This window comes from Pan troglodytes, chromosome 7 (assembly GCF_028858775.2).
Source record: "Pan troglodytes isolate AG18354 chromosome 7, NHGRI_mPanTro3-v2.0_pri, whole genome shotgun sequence".
Classification (NCBI taxonomy): domain Eukaryota; kingdom Metazoa; phylum Chordata; class Mammalia; order Primates; family Hominidae; genus Pan; species Pan troglodytes.
This window is the reverse complement of record NC_072405.2, coordinates 62,341,566-62,364,535: the sequence shown is the minus strand read 5'-3', so window position 1 is coordinate 62,364,535 and position 22,970 is coordinate 62,341,566. Positions and strand designations below refer to the sequence as shown.

The 22,970-nt window shown below is 39.3% G+C and overlaps 1 protein-coding gene across 4 annotated transcripts in view; it reads left to right on the top strand.

Annotated features, from left to right (window-relative positions):
• ATP6V1H (ATPase H+ transporting V1 subunit H) overlaps nt 1–22,970 on the top strand; it is a 116,761-nt gene that overhangs the window by 64,634 nt on the left and 29,157 nt on the right. For all 4 annotated transcript variants that reach the window (XM_016959475.3, XM_016959478.4, XM_016959477.3 and 1 more), the window contains one exon: nt 11,199–11,300. In XM_016959475.3, coding sequence (XP_016814964.1) covers nt 11,199–11,300 — 102 coding nt within the window. The remainder of the gene's footprint in view (nt 1–11,198; nt 11,301–22,970) is intronic.

The following is a 22,970-nucleotide window of genomic DNA, read 5'->3' as shown; positions in this document are numbered from 1 at the left end:
TACTCCCATGTTTTCACAATATTTTTATAGATTTGGTTCTTACATTTGGGTTCTTGATCCATTTTGAGTTAATTTTTGTATATGGTATGAAGTCAGGTTCCAACTTCTTTCTTTTGCATGTGGCTATCCAGTTGTCCTAAGTACTATTTGTTGAAAAGATTATTCTTTACCTATTGAATTATCTTGGCATCCTTGTGGAAAATCAGTTGACTATAGACATGGGTTTATTTCTGAACTCTCTGTTGGTCAGTAAGATTACTGTGATAGTAGTACCACACTGTTTTGATTGCTGTTGCTTTATAGTCAGTTTGGAAAACAGGAAGTATGACTCTTCTACCTTTTTTCTTTTTATAAAAAAAAAAGAGTGTATCTTTATTTAATGAGTCTCTAATTGGTAGATATTTTAAATTGTTACTAGAGTTTGCTGTCACACACAGTGTGAGAATTACTAATATATACTACAACTTTTAAAATTGACTTTAATTTTTAGAACAATTTTAGATTCACAGAAAAATTGAGCAAAAAGTAGAGTGCTTTCATATGCTACCTCTACCTCCACCAACACACAGTTTCCTGTTTCTAACATCCTGTTTTTAGCATTAGTGTGGTACATTTGTTACAATTGATGAACTAATATTGATATGTTATTATTAACTAAAGTTCATACATAGTTTGCATTAGGATTCTTTCAGGGAACCTGCCCCGAAAATCACGTAGGTTCTTTTCTATTTTCCTAAGCGTCAGCTGGCTTGAGAAATAAAGGGACAGAGTACAAAAGAGAGAAATTCTCAAGCTGGGTGTCCGGGGAAGACATCACACGTTGGTAGGATCCGTGATGCCCCACAAGCCACAAAAACCAGCAAGTTTTTATTAGGGAGTTTCAAAAGGGGAGGGAGTGTGCGAATAGGTGTGGGTGACAGACATCAAGTTCTTAACAGGGATAGAATATCGCAAGGCCAGTGGAGGCAGGGCGAGATCACTGGACCACAGGACTGAGGCGAAATTAAAATTGCTAATGAAGTTTCGGGCACCATTGTCATTGATAACATCAGGAGGCAGGGTTTTGAGATCAACCGGTCTGACCAAAATTTATTAGGCGGGAATTTCCTCTTCCTAATAAGCCTGGGAGTGCTATGGGAGACTGGAGTTTATTTCACCTCTACAGTCTCAACCATAAGAGACAGGTACACCCTGGGGGGGCCAGTTCAGAGACCTACCCCTAGGTGCACATTCTCTTTCTCAGGGATATCCCATGCTGAGAAAAAGAATTCAGTGATATTTCTCCCATTTGCTTTTGAAAGAGGAGAAATACGGCTCTGTTCTGCCCGGCTCACCGGTGGTCAGAGTTTAAGGTTATCTCTCTTATTCCCTGAACAATTGCTATTATCCTGTTCTTTTTTCAGGGTGCCCACATTTCATATTGCTCAAACACACATGCTGTACAATTTGTGTAGTTAACGCAATTATTACAGGGTCCTGAGACGATATACATCCTCCTCAACTGACAGGATTAAGAGATTAAAGGCAGGCATAGGAAATCACAAGGGTATTGATTGGGGAAGTGATAAGTGTCCATGAAATCTTTACAATTTATGTTTAGAAATTGCAGTAAAGACAAGCATAAGAAATTACAAAAGTATTAATTTGGGGAACTAATAAATGTCCATAAAATCTTCACAATCCACGTTCTTCTGCCATGGCTTCAGCCGGTCCCTCCGTTTGGGGTCCCTGACTTCCCGCAACAGGATTCACTCTTTGTATTGTGTAGTTTCCTCATTATGAACTTTTCAACTTTGTGTATAGCTCTGTGGGTTTTGACAAGACTATCTTTGCTCCAATGAATTGCCCTTGCTCTGTTGTCAAAAGATCAGTTGACTATATTTGTGTGGGTCTATTTCTGGGCTCTCTGTTCTGTTTCAGCGATCTATTTGTCTATTCTTTTACCAATACCACATTCTTTTGAGTACTGTGGCTTTATAGTAAATCTTGAAGTTGGTAGTGTCAGTCCTCTGACTTTGTTGTTCTTTAATATTGTGTTGGCCATTCTGAGTCTTTTGCTTTTCCATAACTTTAGAATATATGGAAACAAACATTAGTTTGTCAGTATCTACAAAATAACTTGCCAGGATTTTGATTGGGATTGCATTGAATCTGTAAATCAAGTTGGGAACAGTTGATATCTTGACAGTATAGAGTCTTTCTACTTGTGAACGTGGAATATCTGTTTATTTGTTTCAATTTTCTTTGATTTCTTTCATTTGGCTTTTGTTTTCCTCTTATAGATCTTGCACATATTTTGTTACATTCATACCTAAGTATTTCTCTTTCTTTCTTTTTTTTTTTTTTTTTGGTGCTAATGCTGATGGTCTTGTGTGTGTGTGTGTGTTGTTGTTGTTGTCCACCACCCTCCCCCCCACCTTTTTTTTTTTTTTTTTTTTTGAGACAGAGTCTCACTCTGTTGTCCAGGCTGGAGTGCAGTAGCGCAATCTCAGCTTACTGCAGCCTCCGCCTCCTGGGTGCAAGATTCTCCATCCTCAGCCTCCTAAGTAGCTGGGATTACAGGCGTGCACCACCACGCCCAGCTCATTTTTGTATTTTTAGTAGAGACGGGGTTTCACCATGTTGGCCAGGCCGGTCTCTAACTCCTGACCTCGTGATCTGCCCACCTCAGCCTCCCAAAGTCCTGGGATTACAGGCGGGAGCCACCGTGCCTGGCCTTCCCCCCCCCTTTTTAAGAGGCAGGATGTAGCTCTGTCACCCAGATTGGAGTGAAGTGGTGCGATCATAGCTAACTGTAACATCAAACTTCTGGGCTCAAGAGATCCTCCCATCTCAGCCTCTTGAGCAGCTAGGACTACAGGCACATACCACCATGCCCGGCTATTTTGCTTTTGTTAAATTTTTGTGGAGATGGGATGTCACTCTGTTGCACAGGTTGGTTTCGAACTCCTGGCCTCACAGCAGTCCTCCCATCTCTGCCTTCCAAAATGCTAGGATTGTAGGCATGAGCCACCATGCTTGGCCTAGTGCTGTGTTTTTAATTTGAAATTCCAGTTGTTCAGAGATAGTGTATGGGAAAACAACTGACTCATAGATGTACCTTGTATCCTGCGACTTTGCTGTAATTATTTCTTTTATTTCCTTTTTTGTCTTATTACACTTAATGATACTTCCAATATGATGGTGAATAGAGTGATGAGAGGGTACATCCTTGCCTTGCTTCTGATCTTAGGGAGGAAAGCTTCTAGTTTCTCATTATTCAGTATGATATTAACTATAGATTTTTTTTTTTGCACATCATCTTTATCTGATAAAGTTGAGAATGTTTCCCTCTATTCCTAATTTGCTGAGAGTTTTTATCATGAATGGATGTTAAATTTGTCAAATAATTTTCCTGACTCTATTGATATGATCTTTCTTTTTTAGCCTGTTGATGTGATGGGCTGCATTAATTGATTTCTCAAATATTACGCTAGCCTTGCATACCCGGACTCAATCCTGTTTGGTCATAGTTTATAATTCGTTTTATATGTTATTAGATTTGATTTGCCAATATTTTTGTTGAGGATTTTTGCATCTATGTTCATGAGAGATAGTGCTCTGTAAATTTCCTTTCTTGTGATGTCTTTTTCTGATTTTGGGATTATGGTAATGTTGGTCTCATAGAATGAGTTAAGAGGTGTTCCCTCTGCTTCTTTTTCTGGAAGAGACTGTAGAGAATTGGTATTGTTTCCTTCTTAAATGTTTGACGTAATTTACCAGTGAGAACATGTGGGCCTGTTGCTTTCTGTTTTGTAAGGTTATTAATTACTCATTTCTTTAATAGATATAGGCCTATTCAGATTATCCACTTCTCCTTAGGTGAGCACTGTGAAGGCCACCTAACTTCCATAAGACTGGACTCCTTGGGGTTTTTATTTCTCTAGCTAGTTCTTGTTAAATCTTTAGCAATTAGTCAGTTACCCTTTAAGTGTTTCTACCAGTTGATAGATCCAACAGCAGTTTCTGCTGCCAATAAGCTTTGATTCTCTGTCACCCATCTCTCTAGCTTCCAGGGAGATGGTTTGTCCTGGGACCTCAGTTCTCTGATGGATACTGATGGATCTAAGAAGACTTGTTTTGTTCAGCATTTTTTTTTTCCTGCTGTGAGGTTTGGAGTGATGATTTCCAAGCTCTTTACATGCTGTACCAGAAACTGGAAGTCTGCTTTTTTGTTTCCAAGATGATTTTGGCTATCTGGGTCCCTTAACATTTTATATGAATTTTAGAATCACCTTGTTAAAATCTACAAAGAACCCAGTTTGGACTAATAGGGATTCTGTTGAAGCTGTAAATCAGTTTGAGGAGTATTTGGTATTCAGATCCATGAACCTGGGATGTTTTCTGATTTGTTTAGATCATATTTAATTTCTTTCAACAGTGTTTTGTAGATTTCGGAATATAAGTTTTGCATGTCTTTTGTTAAATTTATTTCTAAATATTTTGTCCTTTTGATGCTATTGTAAATGAAGTTGTTTTCTTCTTTTTCAATTATTTATTGCAAGTTTATAGAAAAACAGTTGAGTTTTGTAGATTGAACTTATAAAACCTTTGTCTTTATTGGATTCCTTTGCATATTCTGTCTGCTGTTGGCCCTTGAAAATGCAGGAATTAGGGATGCCGACCCTCCTCCCCCACAGTCAAAAAGCCATGTATAACTTTTAGCTTCCCCAAAACTTAACTACTAATAACTTCCTGTTGACTAGAAGCCTCACTGATAACAAACAGTTGATTAACACATATTTTGAATGTTACATGTATTATATACTGTATTCTTACAATAAAGTAAACTAGAGAAAAAACGTTATTAAGAAAATCATAAGAAAGAGAAGATACATTTACTGTCCATTAAGTGGAAGTGGATCGTTGTAAAGGTCTTCATCCTCCTTGTCGTCATGTTGAGTAAGCTGAGAAAGAGAAGATGTTGATGTTGCTGTTTCAGGGGTGGCAAAGGTGTAAGAAAATCCATGTGTAAGTGGACCTGTGCAGTTCAGATTTATGCTGTTCAATGGTCAGCTGTACAAGATTATGTCATCTGTGAATAGAGAGTTTTACTTCTCACTTTTTCAATCTGAGTGCCTTTTATTTCTGTTTTTTGCCCAGTCGCCTTGGTTAGAACCTCTCCTATGCAAATGTGTTTATGAATTCTTTGTTCTATTCCATCATCTATTTGTCTATTCTTACTCCAATACTATGTTATATTAATTGCTGTTCATTATTTTCTGTCTTGGTGTCTGATAGTATGAGCATGAGCATGCCTGTTCTTCCAAGGTGTCTTGGTGCTTTCTGGACTCCTGCATTTCTGTATGCATTTTAGAATCAGCTTGTCAAACAAATGGTTTGACGGGTATTTCGATTGGGATTGAAGCCATAGTTTATTCTAGGGGGAATTGATATTATTTTAATTTGGAAGGAGGGTCCTCCAATCCATGAACGTGGTAGTATATCCCTTCATTCATGTAGAATTTCCTTTGGATAATGTTACACTGTTGTCTTTCATTAAATTTATTCCTTTGTGTGTGATATTTTTTTTTTAGTGTTCCTATAGATCTTGTATTACAGTTTTTCACCTTCTACCTCAACTTCAATGGAACTTTTTGTGGTGATGGAAGTAGTTTATATCTGTGCTGCTCAGTACAATAGTTTGTCACTAAAGAGCACTGGAAATGTTCTTGGTAGCTGAGAAACTAAATTTTTATCAATTTAACTTTAAAACAAACCACATGTGGCTAATGGTTGTCATATGAGGCAGCAAAGTTTGAGTCTGGTATCTAAAAATACCGGTATAAATAGTTGTGTGTTGTAAATCAGGTTGCTCCTTGGCTTACGTCCCTGCCAGCTTGGTATTTGGTTTTCTCATGTTTAACATTTGTTCTTCTGACTTTCCGCTTCAATATTTTATTGTTTTTGTTTCACTTCCCATTTTGTCCTTCCTTATAGATTTATACTTTTAAGAAATCCTCTTATTGTCATTTAAACGAGGCATCCAGATGGAGCATTTTTAGGCCCACCTATCTCTGTTGTTTAGACTCCATTTTCTGTGTATTACTGAAAATGATACATTATTCTCATTTAAACAAAATGGCAAATCAAAGTGAGTGGTTGATGTCAGCAAGACTGACGGAATAGGAAGTGGGAAGGAGTGGATTAGTTTTTCACTGTTACCTTATGACTTTGAGTTTTAACAACAGAAAGAGCTTGGAGTTTTTTTTAAATCTAGTGTTTAGAAAACTTGAATATAGTGGAGGGGAATGTTTACAAGTTATTACAAAAGCATTATGTATATCTTTATTATGATACACTTAAAGAGACTTTTGAAAAGGGTACTTTCTATTTTCTGGTGTTAGGTTTTAATTTTTGTGGCTTCTTCAGATTACTCCCTTTACCTTTGTATGACACTGTGATTTTTCTGAATAACCAGGAACAATGGTATATGGTATTTTTCTTTTCTTTTTTTTTTGAGACGGAGTCTCGCTCTGTTGCCCAGGCTGGAGTGCAGTGGCGTGATCTCGGCTCACTGCAAGCTCCGCCTCCTGGGTTCACGCCATTCTCCTGCCTCAGCCTCCAGAGTACCTGGGACTACAGGTGCCCACCACCACGCCCGGCTGATTTTTTCTATTTTTTTTGTAGAGACAGGGTTTCACCGTGTTAGCCAGGATGGTCTCGATCTCCTGACCTCGTGATCTGCCCACCTTGGCCTCCCAAAGTGCTGGGATTACAGGCGTGAGCCACTGCACCTGGCTGGTATATGGTCATTTTTCTTTTATGTTTATATGATGATGAGAAATTTGAAATTATTGTTTGTTTGTCTTTAGTTTTTATTCTTGTTAATGGAGAAACCAAACTCTGTGAAATATTTTAAAGAGGTTTCTTCTGAGCCAATATGAGTGACCACCATCTTGGGAAAAACAGTCTTAAGGAGCCCTGAGAAAGTGTAGCTGATTTCTATTTTACATTAATGGTGGCCAGTTGTGCCTAAACTCCAAAAGGGAAGGGGTATTGTGAGTTTTTTCTGATCTCTCTTCCCATCATAGCCTGAAACTCAGTTTTTGAGGTTTCTCTGGGGTCGCCTTGGCCCAGAAGGGAGTCTGTTCTGTCAGTAGGGTTGTTACCAGTTGTGAATCTGTATGGGTCTGCAGCAATGTGATCCTTGCCTCCTTGGAGGAAATAATTCTGCTGAGGGGCAGAAATAGGTTTAAGGCAGAGTGAGAGACCAGGGCAAATTTTAGAGCAGAAGTGAAGGCTTATTAAAAAAGTTTTAGAACAGAAATGTAAGGAAATAAAGTACACTTGGAAGAGGGCCAAGTGGATGACTTGGGAGATCCAAGTGCCCTGTTCTGCCCTTGACTTGGGGTTTTATACATTGGCATGGTTCCAGGGTTTCCATTTCTCTTCCCTTGATGTTTCCCTTGGGCTGGGCTGTCATGTTCAGTGTGCTGCCAGCACTTGGGAGGGGCCACATGCGCACAGTATGTTTACTGAAGTTGTGTGCATGCTTACTTGAGGCATTTTTCCCTTATCAGTTGAGCATTCCTAGAGGAAGGTCATATACTGGTTAAACTCTGCCACTTTGCACCTTACTGTGCATGCTTGAGCCTGCCCACCCCACTCTTGAGATATTATTGGGAAGCTGCTGATCACCTGCTTCAGGTGTTTTCTATCTGTTGGGAGACTGTCTTTCCCTGGTGCCAGCTGCAACCAATTATTATCTTAGAGCGGCAGCTTAACAACCCCCTGACTTGATGGTCACCTGACATTCTTTACATTCTTGTAAATTATCTGCATGAGATGAATGACAGGTACTAGTGCTGCCCAATAAGATAGATCTGGATGAAATCTTTATTTGATTCTGCTGTTTAAAAAGCATCATGCATACTGGTCTTCCTTTTATCTGTGGATAACCACACTTACGTCAGGTAATTCCAGACTTAGCAAGTATAAAAGTTAATTTTTCCCTCTCACTTTTGAAGTATACAGAAAATACCTTGTAGCTTGTATGTTAGTAGTTTTGAAATAAATATATATTTTGAGTAAGAAAATATTCTGAAATATAAGAAGCCATGGAGATAGAAGAAAAACAAAAGCTGAGAGAGAAAACAAGTTTCTAAAACTGAGGGAAAACATTGTGAAAGAGAATGAACATATTTGTTGAATGATCAATTAGAATAATAATGTAAATTCTAATTTGATTTGAACAGATGCTTTTCAAGATTACATTTCTAGCTAATGTCGAGGCAGAATTCACATTTGGTCTAACTACAGAGCTGTGGTGTGTTGCTGCCTGGATCCATTGGACTATTTGATAGAATCATGGGTTGTGGTTAACGTGGCAATAGAGGTTTGGATTGTGATTGATGAATCTATTGTTGACTTAACTGTATTCAGAGACATCTTGGAGGGAGTTCTCTCATTGCATACCATAAAATGTCGTTTTTTGAACCTGTTCTTTTGAAGAACATTTTAATTGACGATTTGACACAGAAATAGCATGCTCAGCAGGTTTACAGCTAATAATACAAAGATGTTTTCATTGTTGCTGAAGATATTCAGCGGACTTAATGGTCCTGAAGGGTAACAATTAAAATCATGTCCACATTTTGCAGATTTGACTAGAAAGTCTGTGATTCCTTCCAGTTCTAACATTATCTGACTCTAAGACTGTGCTTCTCAAATGTTAATGGAGATCTTGTTAAAATGCAGATTCTAATTCAGTAGTCCTAGATTAGGGTCTGTGATCAGCATTTCTAAGTAACCAGGTGATGCCCATGCTGCTGGTGTGTACACCGTATTTTGGGTATCAGGGTCTCAGCCATGTGGAGAATGGCTTAAGTCACTGAGAATAGTGTAAGGCAGGGATTGGCAACGTGATTTGGGAAAGACCCAGGTAGTAAATATTTTAGACTTTTTGAACCATTTTGTTTCTGTCCCAAATTACTCAACTCTGCCATTGCAGTGCCAGCTATGGACACCAAGTAAACTAATGAGCCTGGCTGTGTTCCAGTAAAACATTTACAAAAACAGATGGCATCTGGGTTTGGACTTGAGCTGTTATTTCCTGACTTCTGGTTTGATGTATTCAGAATGTCAGTCTTAAATAACGAAATTCAGAAAATAAGATTAAATACAGAGATTGTTCAAGCTCAAAGCTTGAAGATGGCTACATGGGAGCATAGATTCAACTTGCCTTGAATATGCACTCCAATTAGTAGCAGTTACAAGTGGGCTTTTGAGGGAAAAAGAAGAGGCACTTCCTAAGTCGTTTGCCAAGAATTTACATTAAAATGACATAAACTGTTGATTAGCTGTACATTGATCTTTGTATCACAAATTCCAGGAACACGAGGGTAATGAGTGGGATAGTTAGGGACAAAATGCCTTTAAATAATTGCCCTTGGACCCACACTCTTGTTTCTGGGTGTGAAAAATTTTATGTATTTCACTAGCTCTGATGGCTCTGAGCTATTTTTCTTTTCTTGAGAACAAATGTTATATTTTAAATAATTTTCATTAATGCAATTTGCTTATAATTTCATAAAATTTCTTAATATTTAAATTATTGAAGTAAAAACATAGAAGTAATTTTTTGAAATTATCAATATGTTTCAGTTGAATTAAATTTAATGTAATTTTAGAATAATTTGCAAGTTAGCCTTTTAAAAACACACATAATTTGAAATGTTAAAAATATAAATAGATATATGAAAAACTGAATATGTCTTGTTTCATCTTGAAGGCAGAGAGAACTAAAGTGGAAAGGTTTCTTCACTGCTCTTCAATCTCAGACTCTTCCTGAGGAGGAACTGGGGTCAGCAGGCCATAGTCTCTTCCGGTGCCTAGACATACCTTACCTACATCTTTATATACCTTTACTTATACATGTTATCAGACTAAATGTATTAATTTGTGACCTGTCATTTTTACTTCCTATGGCTTGAAGTCATTTAACATGACTGTCTTAATACATATTACAATGGCAGGTGGTGATTAGTACTATGAAGAACAGTGGAGTAGGAAAGGAGAATGGTGGGGAGAGTACTGCCTTAGGGTAATCGTGGGCTCTTATGCAAGAGATGACATTTGAGCTGAAAACTGAATATTGTCTCTCAGTGTACTAGTGGGTTCAGTTGGCTAATTTGTTAAAGTTTGTGTGTATCTATTTCTGAGTTGCTGGAGTATTAGAAAGAGTTGTTTTTATATATTGGTCTTCTACCAAGCCGTTTAAAAAACATTCATTCTGACTGGTTATCACAGTTATGCTCTGCTTTTAGAATGAATTGAGAAGTTTTCCATCTATTTCTAGGCCCTAGAGCATTAAAATAACAGAGGAGCAACCTATTCCTTGAACGATCTCTGCTTGCACACATGAGGAAGGTAGTCCTTTCCAAGCTCCTTGGATTCTGAGCAGCACCATCTCTCTCCCCTTTCACTCCCAAGGGCACATGCACATCTTGGGTAGCTGCACACACCCTCAGTGGTCCTTGAGGAGGGTAGCAGAAGCCAGGGCAGGGGGAGCCTTCTTTGCTACTGGTTCCTGGCTCCTGTTCTCAGAAGTACCCGTCAGGCTCCAGTGACAATTTACTTTATGTGGTTGTATTGGAGAAAGTACCAGAAGGGCAAGGTGACAGGATGGTGGATTTGGGCTGCCATCTTTTCTCTTGCTGTTATGGACTTCACTGTTTGGAAAGTATATGTTCCACTCTTCTGTTAGAGTTGGGGCAAGAGAGAGGGGAAGACGTGTGTGCTTAGTGCTCAGTCCACCCTCATCATCGAGCACTGAAAGTCACTTGTCCCAGTAGTACCAGTAGGTCCTAGGGTTTATAAATGGCTTATGAAAATATATATAATTGGAAAAGATCTATTGGTAGTTTTGTGTTAAAATAACTTTTATTCATATTCTAGTTTTCTTGAGGGGGGAGTCCCTGATATTTTGGAAATTGTGCATGGTGTACATTGTGAATCTGAAAGAAACTTGTTATATATGTATGAAGGTTTGAAGGTTTGAAAACTGCAAACTTATGTCTAATAGTGAAATCCTTAGAAGAATATGAATATATTAATAAATGTCTATTTTCAGGAAGATATCTTCATTATACCTGTGCTCTGTTGTAGTCTATAGAAAAATTAGAACTTGATCTCTCTTTGGATAAAATTTATTTCAGAATCTTGACAAAACTTTTGGAAGTGTCAGATGATCCCCAAGTCTTAGCTGTTGCTGCTCACGATGTTGGAGAATATGTGCGGCATTATCCACGAGGCAAACGGTAAGAGAAAGCCATTCATTTCATTTGGTTTCTTGAAACCTTCAGTGTAGAGTCCTAAATAATGTACTTATCTAAAATGGAGTAGGTTAGCAAAGGAACTAACAAAGCAAATGAAATCAAGATTGCCACAATAGTGAGAATTATGATAAACCCAGTTAAAAATGAGTAGTATAGGCCGGTTGCGGTGGCTCACGCCTGTAATACCACCACTTTGGGAGGCCGAGGCAGGCAGATCTCAAGGTCAGGAGACCATCCTGGCTAAGATGGTGAAACCCCTTCTCTACTAAAAATACAAAAAAAAAAAAAAGAAAAAAATTAACTGGGCATGGTGGCACGCGCCTGTAGTCCCAGCTACTCAGGAGGCTGAGGCAGAAGAACTGCTTGAACCCAGGAGGCGGAGGTTGCAGTGAGCTGAGATCGTGCCACTGCACTCCAGCCTGGGTGACAGAGCAAGATTGTGTCTCAAAAAAAAAAAAAAAAGAAAAGAAAAAGAATAGTATAAAAATATAAGTACGCTGGCATAATACTACTGTGTAGATCACATTAGATATTTCATGTTAAAGATTTGGTAGCCATTTTGCGAGCACTGGCCATTTTTTGTCTACTATTTGTACTTACAGAGATGAATGAAGCATAAAATATTTACTTATCTGGCCCTTAGGAAAAGAATCGCCACTCCCACCCCCACCCCCCGTAACCTAATCATAAGGGAAAGGGCTGCTTGGTTAGTGCTTGCCAAGTCTCTCTTTAGTGACTCAGGCACACTAAAGACGGAAACTTAATGGATTTCTGTTAAGTTTTGCGGAAGTGCGCTTGTCCCTTTTGTACTTGGCCCTTTCAGACCAAATACCTCGTTACAATTAAGGGATGGTTAAAAAATAGTGAAGTTAGCTATTGGAATGGGGCACATAGATTTTGTAGCAGTGGAAGGATAACAGCAACCTCAGCATCTGAAGAATACCTCAGACCCTGGAGATACAGGGGAGGTAGGGACATCAATGATCTTTGTTTCCAGTGAACTGCCTCTAGAGCTTTCCTCAAAGGAAAACACAGAGATCTCCCAAGCTGTTGCCAGTGGCTTCTGTTTAATTGAGTGCTGGGCCTGTCACCTACTGCGAGGCAGCTCTCACTGCTATACCATGGCCACTCCCTTTAACCTTACTGAAAAATTTATTGGGAACAGAAGAGATAATGGTAGCCCCTGCACCCCCTAAGCAAAATGCCAGTCAACGGCTCTGTACTTCCCCAATTCCAAAGCTATCCCTCAGCCATTCCATGGTACGGACAAATGTCCTCTGGCTGGTGGCATAGACAAATAGGCCAGTCTCGCCTTAAAATAAGGACTCAATTATTTGAACTGAACTCAGACTCCTAAGGTTTATCATCCAGCTAGGAGGCCACCCAGCCTGTTTCACTAACCCATGAAGGTCCCACTTGGGTGGCCCCAGCAATGATAAACCACTTTCCAGGGGCACAATGAGCACCCTGGTATTGTACTTTATGGAAGCCAGGCATTAACTCTTCTTCTCAAAGAGACAATAACTTGCGCTTTAGGGGTGTGGTCATAAGGAACCTTCAAGTATTTCAGGAAACGCTACCAGTAGATTATGTAGTCCTCAGACAAGTGTAGAGAGCTCTGTAAAAGGAGGCTGTCCTTGTAGACTCTGATGATTCATTCCATTTGTCTAGGTGGTTGAGTCCAGGGCCCTGGGGGACATGGGTGGTGAGGTCAGTGCTGCAGGTTGGCCTTATCCTGGTGCTTGGAGTCTTGTAGGTAGTAGCCTTAATGAAATGGCATATAAAACTAATTAAGTGGACTTGGTTCCAGCCTGTGCCAGCCAGATTCATCAGAACCACCCACAAGTGTTGTGTTTATAGATACATTTTTTGGAAGGCAAGATGTTGTAGAAATGAGGGGTTGATACTGTAGGAAGACATTTCTCATGCCTTCCTTTTTTCTTTGTTTCCCAATAAGCCTTTTGCACTCCTGTCTCTCATCTTTCTGAACTTCTTGCAAGACAAGGCACTGAATGCCCTTTACAGAGAGGTTTGTCTGCTTAAGAGCAATGGGCAGATGTGCTTACTGCCATATGAGAGATTAGGGTTTCTCTAAGTTCAGGGTTCCTCTTATGCACAGTGTGCAGGGCTCATCTGGCTTCCTTTATGTTCGCTTGTGGAAATTGAGGCTTGGGGGACTAGCACTAAAATGCTAGTATCTTGCTATTTCTGTTGCTGTGAGCAATAAACTATCCTTTGTCTCGGACCCAGGAGTCTCATGTGTTCTACCGGGATCCATGAAACTGTGGCAGGCTAACTTGTTAGCTGCAAGTAGGGTAAAAACTAAGACCCTCATAGTTGTTGACACTGTGATATCAAGAGCTGTCCAAAATTAATATCATTAAAAAATAATTGGTTTTACTATGGAAAATTAAAGATCTTTAGATAAGGCAAATATAAATTTAGCTAATAATAGCCAAGGTCTATAACTCATCTAAAATGTGTTAAATATGAAAAACAGATGGATAGATGGTATATAGAGCCCTCTTAGATTTATAACTGCTAAAAAGCGAATGCAGATAAAAATATGATAGTTTTAAAACGCTGAAAGTGAAAAGCATGTTGAAGAATTCATCTTCTCACAGCACTGCCTCAGCTGGTGTTTCAAATGTTTCTTTTGGATATGTTGTGCACACCTGACCTGCTGCCAAGGCAGAAGCCTGCTGTTCCTTCACGTAATTCTGCTCTACTGCCCCGTTCCTTTCTTTCTCCCTGCCTTACTGTCTCTGCCTAAGAAGGATGATCTCTCCCAGCATGCTGTACCTTCGTTTGACTTCCTGTCACCAATATCTGCTGCAGTCGATCCTCCGTGCTTTTCCTAAAATAGTCTTTTTTGGCCCAAAACTGTGGCCATGCTAATTCTTTTCTATGTCCTTCCAGTGGCTTATATTTACATCATGGACCAATATAGTCATTCTTTATTCTGAAACCTCTCACCAGCATAACTTATTTTCTGTGCAAGCTCTGGATCCTTCTGCTTTGAGATATGTTTTCGAATTATTTTCTCCTCATTAAGACTCTGCTTTTTGAAACTTCTCAGAAAAAAAAAAAAAGGCATGGTTTCTCTCATGGTTATAGGGTTGTTGTTTTTTTTTTTCCCCCCAAACTTTATGGGTGTTCAGTGGATTTGCAGATCAACAATTTGAACTAAGTTTTCTAAAAGATTAATCATAATACTCAAACATTTTAAATTACATAATTCTTTCATGTCAAGTTTTGGAATTATTTTATTTTTGATCTTTTACCAGGTTATCTAGAATAGACTTATTGAGTCATAAGAAAGGATCGCTGGGTGCGGTAGCTCACGCCTGTAATCCCAGCACTTTGGGAGGCTGAGGGGGTGCAGATCAGGAGGTCAAGAGATCGAGACCATCCTTGGCCAACATGGTAAAACCCCGTCTCTACTAAAAATAGAAAAATCAGCTGGGCGTGGTGGCACGTGCCTCTAGTCCCAGCTACTTGGGAGGCTGAGGCAGGAGAATCGCTTGAACCCAGGAGGCGGAGGTTGCAGTGAGCTGAGATTGTGCCACTGCACTCCAGCCTGGCAACAGAGCAAGACTCCATCTCAAAAAAAAAGAAAAAAAAGAAAGTATCTATACTCAGTTTCTTTTCTTACCCTTTATTGCTACTGAATTAGAAAATGCTAAGTTACTACTATCATTTGGCAGGAATGGCTACAAGAGTTAGAAGCTTGGCCAGAGAGTTTGGGATATTCAGGTTACATGTGGATTTCTCACAGAAGCCCAGCTCAGCACTTCATCAGACACTCAGTTGACCAGCCCATTCAAACAAAAGCAAGAAAATAGAGTGTTGCCTCTAGTGAGATATCAGGAGAAGGATTCCCAGCCTACTTGTTGGTCGCATTCAGTAATATAAAAGCATTTCTTCATATTCAAAAGTTGTAGCTTTTGGATATGATTTTTTACTATAGCCCTCATTAATTTTTTTTCCTTATGAGTAAAAATAAAACTTCAACACTTGGAAAAATTCACATGCTTTGTGATAGATCCATTTTCACCACAAGTCAGTTATCTTAAAAAAATAACTGTGGTATCTCAAATTTGAGGTTGATATTTGGAACTTAAATGATAGGTTTAACCTATTCAAGATAGCAACTGTTGCTAAGATATGCCACTTAAAGTCACTTAAGGTGATAGAAATGATCTTTATTGGTCGGGCAGAGTGGCTCACACCTGTAATCCCAGCACTTTGGGAGGCCAAGGTGGGCAGATCACGAGGTCAGGAGTTCAAGAACAGCCTGACCAATATGGTGAAACCCCGTCTCTACTAAAAATACAAAAATTAGCCAAGCATGGTGGCATGAGCCTGTAGTCCCAGCTACTCAGGAGGCTGAGGCAGGAGAATCGCTTGAGCCCAGGAGGCGGAGGTTGCAGTGAGCCTAGGCTGCGCGACTGTACTCTAATCTGGGTGACACAGCGAGACTCCATCTCAAGAAAAAAAAAAAAGAAATTATCTTTATTGGCATTATCAGTAAAAGTCTGTCTCCTGCATTATATTCTCGTAAAGCTAACAGTGACCATTTTCTATTACCTCAGTAAAAATAATGCCAGTGAAGAAGTTGAGTTTCAAGTTCTTATTTAAAAAAAGTCGTGCACTTCTGATTGGAAAAGCAGTTTTATACTCCCTATTCCTTCCTTCAAACAGCTTCTCATGTGCTTCTAATGTCATATTTGCACTTTGGACTATTTCAACAGTAGCATGGTGAATAGGCACATCATGGACTTCCAATTCAGTTAGTACAGCCTTTTTATCCACATAGCCATAACTCTGCTGCACCTAGCTAGTCCTTTGTCAGTGCCAAGTTCAAAAAACTGTTTCCAGTCCAGATCATGCAAGAGTTAGAAACTTGTCCAGAGTTTGAGATATTCAGATTATATGTGGACTTGTCATGGAAGTCTACCTCAGCACTTCATCAGACATATTTTTTTTCATGTTTACACAGTACATATATGGATAGTTACTTAGCAACACGGACACCAATGCAGAGTCATGCAGTGGGTAAGTGCCCAGACTAAACTTGCCTGCTTGGTTTTCAGATCCCAGCTCAGCCACCTAGTAACTGTGAGATTGGGCAAGTCCCTTTACCTCTCTGTGCCTTGGTTTCCTCCTCTGTGAATGTGAAGAGTGAGTGAGTTAATACTCATTGATAATAATAATGTAAAACACTTAGAGTCATGCTTGCTACATAGTAAGCACTCTTTAGGTGTTTGCTGAAGCAAGTAAATCAGTAGATTGTTCAATTGTTAAGTAAAGTGTCTGCTACTTCAAGCAATAGCAGTTGTTCTTCTACACTCTTTTTGTTATCATGGGATTTTTCACATTAAATTTTGCTTCTCTAAGAACATGTTTGTCATTAACTTCTTGGTGGACTTTTTTGTTTTTACAAGTTTCTCAGGAATGAAGTGTCAGAATGTTGTCTCTTGCAGTTTTGTCCTTTTCTCCCATCTCCATCTCCATCAAACAGTAACCTTTGTCGGTTGACAACATTTTATAACAGAAATATTCTGGAGATGCAAGTAAATGTTTTGCTGGTCCACTGATACATTTTTAGATACAGTAAGCCCTCACTTAACATCATCCATAGGTTCTTGGAAACTGAGACTTTAAGTGACAGCAGGTCCTCGGATAATGTCCTTTGCTTGTTTTATGTCGTTTTGCTTGAAGTCAGTTTCCAAGAACCTATTGCTGTTAAGTGAGGATTTAATGTACTGAATATCACATTTCCTATCCATCCTTTTCTTTGATCACTATCAGGTTTTTCTCAGTGTGCAGGTTTACATCTACTTTTTAACGTGGAACCCTTTTCACTCTTGTTTTACATGTGTGTTATTTTCATGACTGCTTTTGTAGTTTTAAGAAACACTTTTGATCCAATTACTTGTTTTCATAAGATTGGGTGGAGAGCATAACGTGACAGTTAATTGCCCCACAGTTGCAAATTTAATACTTGTCCTCAATAAATGCAATAACACAAAAATAAAACGAATTTACCTTATCAACTGTACTGGCCAGTTGAGTTCTTTTAACGGACTTGTAACCTTTAATATGGTAACATGATTCTGAGAATCAAACACAATTTAGCATTAATCTTACTTTTCAAAAATGCATGATGTTCAGGAATGAAACTGTTCCATTGCTTTTTCTTCAGGAGGCACAAAACACCTGTGGCCCCTGATAGAAGTCCAGAAATCACACCCTGATGATTAATGCCCGACACTCACCCTTAGGGAATGTGCTCCCTCTGCATGTATGACTTAATAGCACAAGTCTGGTATAATGAATGTTGTTCTAATAATTAAAACATTATGACAATATCAAAGCTCTGTCAGACTCTCTTACATGGCTTGTACAGCTACACTTTTTTTTTTTTTTTTAAAGGAGTCTGGCATCTAAACCACCTTCCTATATTCCAGGAATTCCCCATTTTACAAGGCTTGTAATCCCTCCCATTATAGAAGATTAAAAATGACACAAATTCACTTTGCTCTTCTCCCTTACATTTAGCCACCTGCCTGTGGCCTAAAAGCTCAGTTATAAGCCGATGTAGCTACCCCAGACCTCCAGCAGGAACGAGAGACTGGGGGGAAGCAGGGATAGCCAGCTCCATGAGGAGGAGAAGAGGTGGCAGCTCTGGGTAGCTGGGTGTGAACAAAGTAAGTTGTGGAGTCAAGGGCCGAGCTGAAACAGCACCCTCACTGAACTACTTGATTTTGATGGTGATTCAGCCTGGCCAGCCCTCGAGTACAATTGTCCAGTCTTCCAAGCCATATGCAGTTACCTTTCAATAAATTATTTTGCTGGAGAATTATCAGGCAGGGTAAAGTTTTTGTTACTTGTAACTAAACATATTCACTGATATAAGAGATTCTTCTCTGTTTAATCTGACAAACTGTACTGCCTTTGAATCTAAATACAAATGTCCAATTTTCTGTGCTCCCACAGGATTCTGAATATATTAATGCTTCCATTATGTAACACTTTTCAGTTTGTACAGTGATAATGTGATGATGTCTGTTTATCTCACTAGACTGTGAACTTCTCAAAAGAGCCACCTGTATCTGACTAGACATAGTGTTCACCACACAGTAGGGCATAATACTTGCTGAGGGAAAGAGCTACCAAAAGAATCATGTTTGTTCTGTTAAAATACAGACTTTTTTATCTGGTCAATATCTCTGTGTTCCTTTGTTCAAAGCCTAGCACAGCATGTGTAAATACAAATTAAATTGTTTTGATAGTGGCACAAACCTTTTATTGACCAAACTGGATTAATTTTTCTATTTTAACTTATAGTCATCATGAAAAGTAACAAACTCTCATTATAGAAAACTTGAAAAATACAGAAAAGAATAAAGAGGAAAAAGCAACACCCTTAATACTACAAAGTATGAGATAAAAAAGATTTTTTAGTTTTTTCCCCATGCATATATAGTATGTATTTTTTCTTCTGAAACTGTGATATGTGACATCTCCTATTTTATCTCCTGCATTTCCTCATTTATCATGGGTATTTTCCATCTACAGAGTTTTAAAAATATGGTTTAATGCTATGTATAGGTACACATGCTCTAGTTCACTCAAATCTTACTACTGGGCATGCAATTAGTTTCCAAATTTTCATTATTAAGAAAACAGAATTAACATCTGTGTGAACATTTCTGGTTGTTTGCTGGCCCCTTCAAATAGATTTAATGAGATGATATGAGTACTTTTGAGATTGTAATAAACATTATTGAATATAGACTAATTCAGAGTCCCCCTGGCAGTATATAGGAATACCATTTTCACCACCTTTTCAGCAGCACTGAATACTATCATTCTCTTTAACCTCTTTATGGCATCTGGTGCTTTTAGTTTATATTTTAATCGCTTACATGATCTGTAGGAATATTTGTTGAGTCTTGCCCCATGGAGCTTACATTTTACTGAAACCTTTGCTGTCTCTCCCACCACTTTTTTTTTTTTTTTTGAGATGGAGTCTCACTCTGTTGCCCAGGCTGGAGTGCAATGGCGTGATCTCGGCTCACTGCAACCTCCACCTCCTCGGTTCAAGCAGTTCTCCTGCCTCAGCCTCTGAGTAGCTGGGATTACAGGCGCCCACCACCACACCCAGCTAATTTTTAGTAGAGATGGGGTTTTACCGTGTTGGTCAGGCTGGTCTCAAACTCCTGACCTCAGGTGATCCACCCACCTTGGCCTCCCAAAGTGCTGGGATTACAGGCGTGAGCTCTGTAATCCCACAGAGCCTGGCATCTCCCACCACTTCTGTGCTTAGAGCTTTCTTGGCCGGATGCAGTGGCTCACACCTGTAATCCCAGCACTTTGGGAGGCTGAGGCAGGGGGAATCACGAGGTCAGGAGTTTGAGACAAGCCTGGCCAGTGTGGTGGAACCCTGTCTCTACTAAAAAAATACAAAAATTAGCCAGGCATGGTGGCGTGCACCTGTAATCCCAGCTACTCGGGAGGCTTGGGCAGGAGAATTGCTTGAACCCAGGAGGCAGAGGTTGCAGTGTGCTGAGATCATGCCACTGCACTCCAGCCTGGGCGATGGAGCGAGTCTCCATCTCAAAAAAAGAAAAAAAAGGGGAAAAAAAAAAAAGAGCTTTCTCTTTCTTCCTCCTTTAGTCAGGTAAGTAAAAAAATAAAAAAGAGTGAGAAGAGTGAGCTTCCTCACTTAGAAATCTGATAAATATTCTCCAAAATTATCTTTTTATTTTTAAAAACGGTAATGACCTTCCTAATTAAGGAAACGAAAATAGGCATGGTTTCTGTGCTCATTGAATTTATAACTCTAGAGGGTATAGTGCTTTACAGATTAAAAAATATTGACTTTCATATAAGTAGCATTGTGCAACTTAACCATTTTTAGCAATATGAGTGGAATCATAATATGTTATAGTGTGATATCATTTTATTAGCTTCTAAACAGCCATGTTTAGAATACTAAACAAATAGAATTCTTATGAGGATATTTTATGTAAACTCATCTGAATTATTTATATTAAGATAGAAAAAGACCTTTAGAACAAACAAAAATAGTTCCGTATGTTTTAGAATATTTAAAAGTTTACTCTCAAATTACATTTTTTGGTTTCATCAGCTGCTGCATTCTTTAAATGTATGTACCAGTGCTGAACTTGTTAATCATATTTCAGAATATTCCAAGTTCTTAAAGCTTAACATGCTATTGACTTAACTTGTTTTGAAATATGGTTAGCAAGATTACCCCTATTAGACAATAGCTCATAAATGAAGTACTTGACTCTAGTTCTAAAAAATCATCAAATATCTTGTCTTTTTAATGATATTTTGTAATCCACCAGCTGGAAAGATTCTTTTCTCACCTTTTTTTCAAGCATTCATGATATTGGGCATTTGTATAATCTGAAAATAATTGGTGCTTCAATTGCATCTTGAGAAGATGAGAAATGTCTGTTTATTTCAATAGCAGTGTGAGTTTCAGTGGGGCGAGATCATCCACTTGGTATGAGACCCACTGGGCTCTGGGGTGGAGAGTAATAAAATGTAGTTTACTAAATGCTTAAGAAATAAACATAATAGGATGGGCGCGGTGGTTCATGCCTGTAATCCCAGCACTTTGGGAGGCTGAGGCGGGTGGATTACCTGAGATCAGGAGTTTGAGACCAGCCTGGCCAACATGGTGAAACCCCGTCTCTACTAAAAATACAAAAATGAGCTGGGCGTGGTGGTGAGCACCTGTAATCCCAGCTACTCGGGAGACTGAGGCAGGAGAATTGCTTGAACCTGGAAGGTGGAGGTTGCAGTGAGCCGAAATCCTGCCACTGCATTCCAGCCTGGCTGACAAAGCAAGATTCTTGTCTCAAAAAAAAAAAAAAAAGAAATAAACATAATAATATCAATCATTAAAAGCTTTTCAAAATTTTATTGGCTGGTGATAATAAGAACAAGGGTTTAGAATGTCAAAAACACTGCTTTTGCTAGGCAGTATTATTTGTTGTGAGAATTACATGAGATGAAAAATATGAACATTTAGCACAGTGCCCAACGTGGGGGAAAGTGCTCACATTTGATATTACTGTAAGTGGTGTGTGAGCTGTATGTTTTTAATCAGTCCTGTTTTGCTCACAACATGGCAGTTTTCTGAGATTGTATTTTGATCGTCATTATTCACAGGTTCCAGAATTGTGAATTTGCCCACCTACTAAAAAGTTTATTTTCAACAGCTGTGTCAATACTAGAGGCGCTTTTGTAGTTATCCATGGACATGTGTAGAGTGGTGAATAATTGGAGTCGCTAATGGACACATCCCCAGCTGTGGGGGAACAAGGCAGCGTTCTGCCATCCCGTGTTGTCTCTTACGCTAGAAACAAGCGTCCTTTATGTGGTCTGTTTAGTGCCATATTTTTTTTTTTTGTATTTTTGTGGGGTTTTTGTGTGTGTGTGTGTGGTGATTTTCCTGTTTAAAATGGCCCCCAAACCTTCTGGAGTGCTGTGTAATGTTCCTAAGCACAAGAAGGGGCTGTTACGTGCCTATGGAGAAAACTCGTGTGTTAGAGAAGCTTCCTTCAGCCGGGAGCTATGGTGCTGTTGGCTGCTAGCTCAGGCCTCAGAGGCAGTCTAGAGAACAAGCAGCCTGTGACCGTGCTCTGTGAAGCTCAGTGGGGCTCCAAAGCTGACTGTGAAAGGACCTTGTCAGCTATTTTAAGGATTTGGGTCCTTTGTTTTATTTTTTTTTTTTTTTTTAAGAAACAGGGTCTTACCCTGTTGCTCCAGCTGGAGTGCAGTGGTGCAATCATAGCTCACTGTAACCTTGAACTGGGCTCAAGCAATCTTCCCACCTCAGCCTCTCAAGTAGCTGGTTCTACAGGTACACACCACCATGCCTGGCTAATTTTTTATTTTAATTTTTTTGTGGGGACAGTATCTCATTGTGTTGTCCAGGCTAGTCTCGAACTCCTGGGCTCAAGCAGTTGTCCCAGCTTGGTCTCCCAAAGTGCTGGGATTACAGGCATGAGCCACTGTGCCTGGCCTGGGTCCTTTTGTTAAGACAAGTAGAAGCCACTGAATTGTTTTAAGTAGTAAAAATCATATGCAGAGTTTTGCCAAGATTCCTTTGACTACAGTGAGAATGGGAGGCGGGAGAGCAGCCTGTATCATCATCGCTGCACAGCTGGGCTTAGTGTCCTGCAGGGACATAGGCTTTATGTCCTTTAATCATCACAGCAACGCTGTGAAGATGTCCTTGTCTTCCCTATTTGTCAGGGAGGAATTTACCAGGTAAAGGACTTGTCTAATTAACATGTTTGATAAATGGCTGAGCTGATATATTAGATAATGTTTTAAAGTACAGTGCCTGGCCTGCAGTAAGCACTCAGTTAATGTTTGATGATAGTTACATTATGTTCTTTTTTTTCCCCTCAGTTCAGTGCATTTTTTTTAAAACCATGCTTTAAAGAATAAAATATGAAAAGGTATGCAGATAAAAGCTTCCCTCTCACTCCGACCCCCATCTACTTATTTCTTCCTGACCCCAGAAACATTACTGATCTGTGAGATTGTCTTAAACCACCAAACACTGTACTGCATTAAGGTGCCGCTTGTCACTGACTA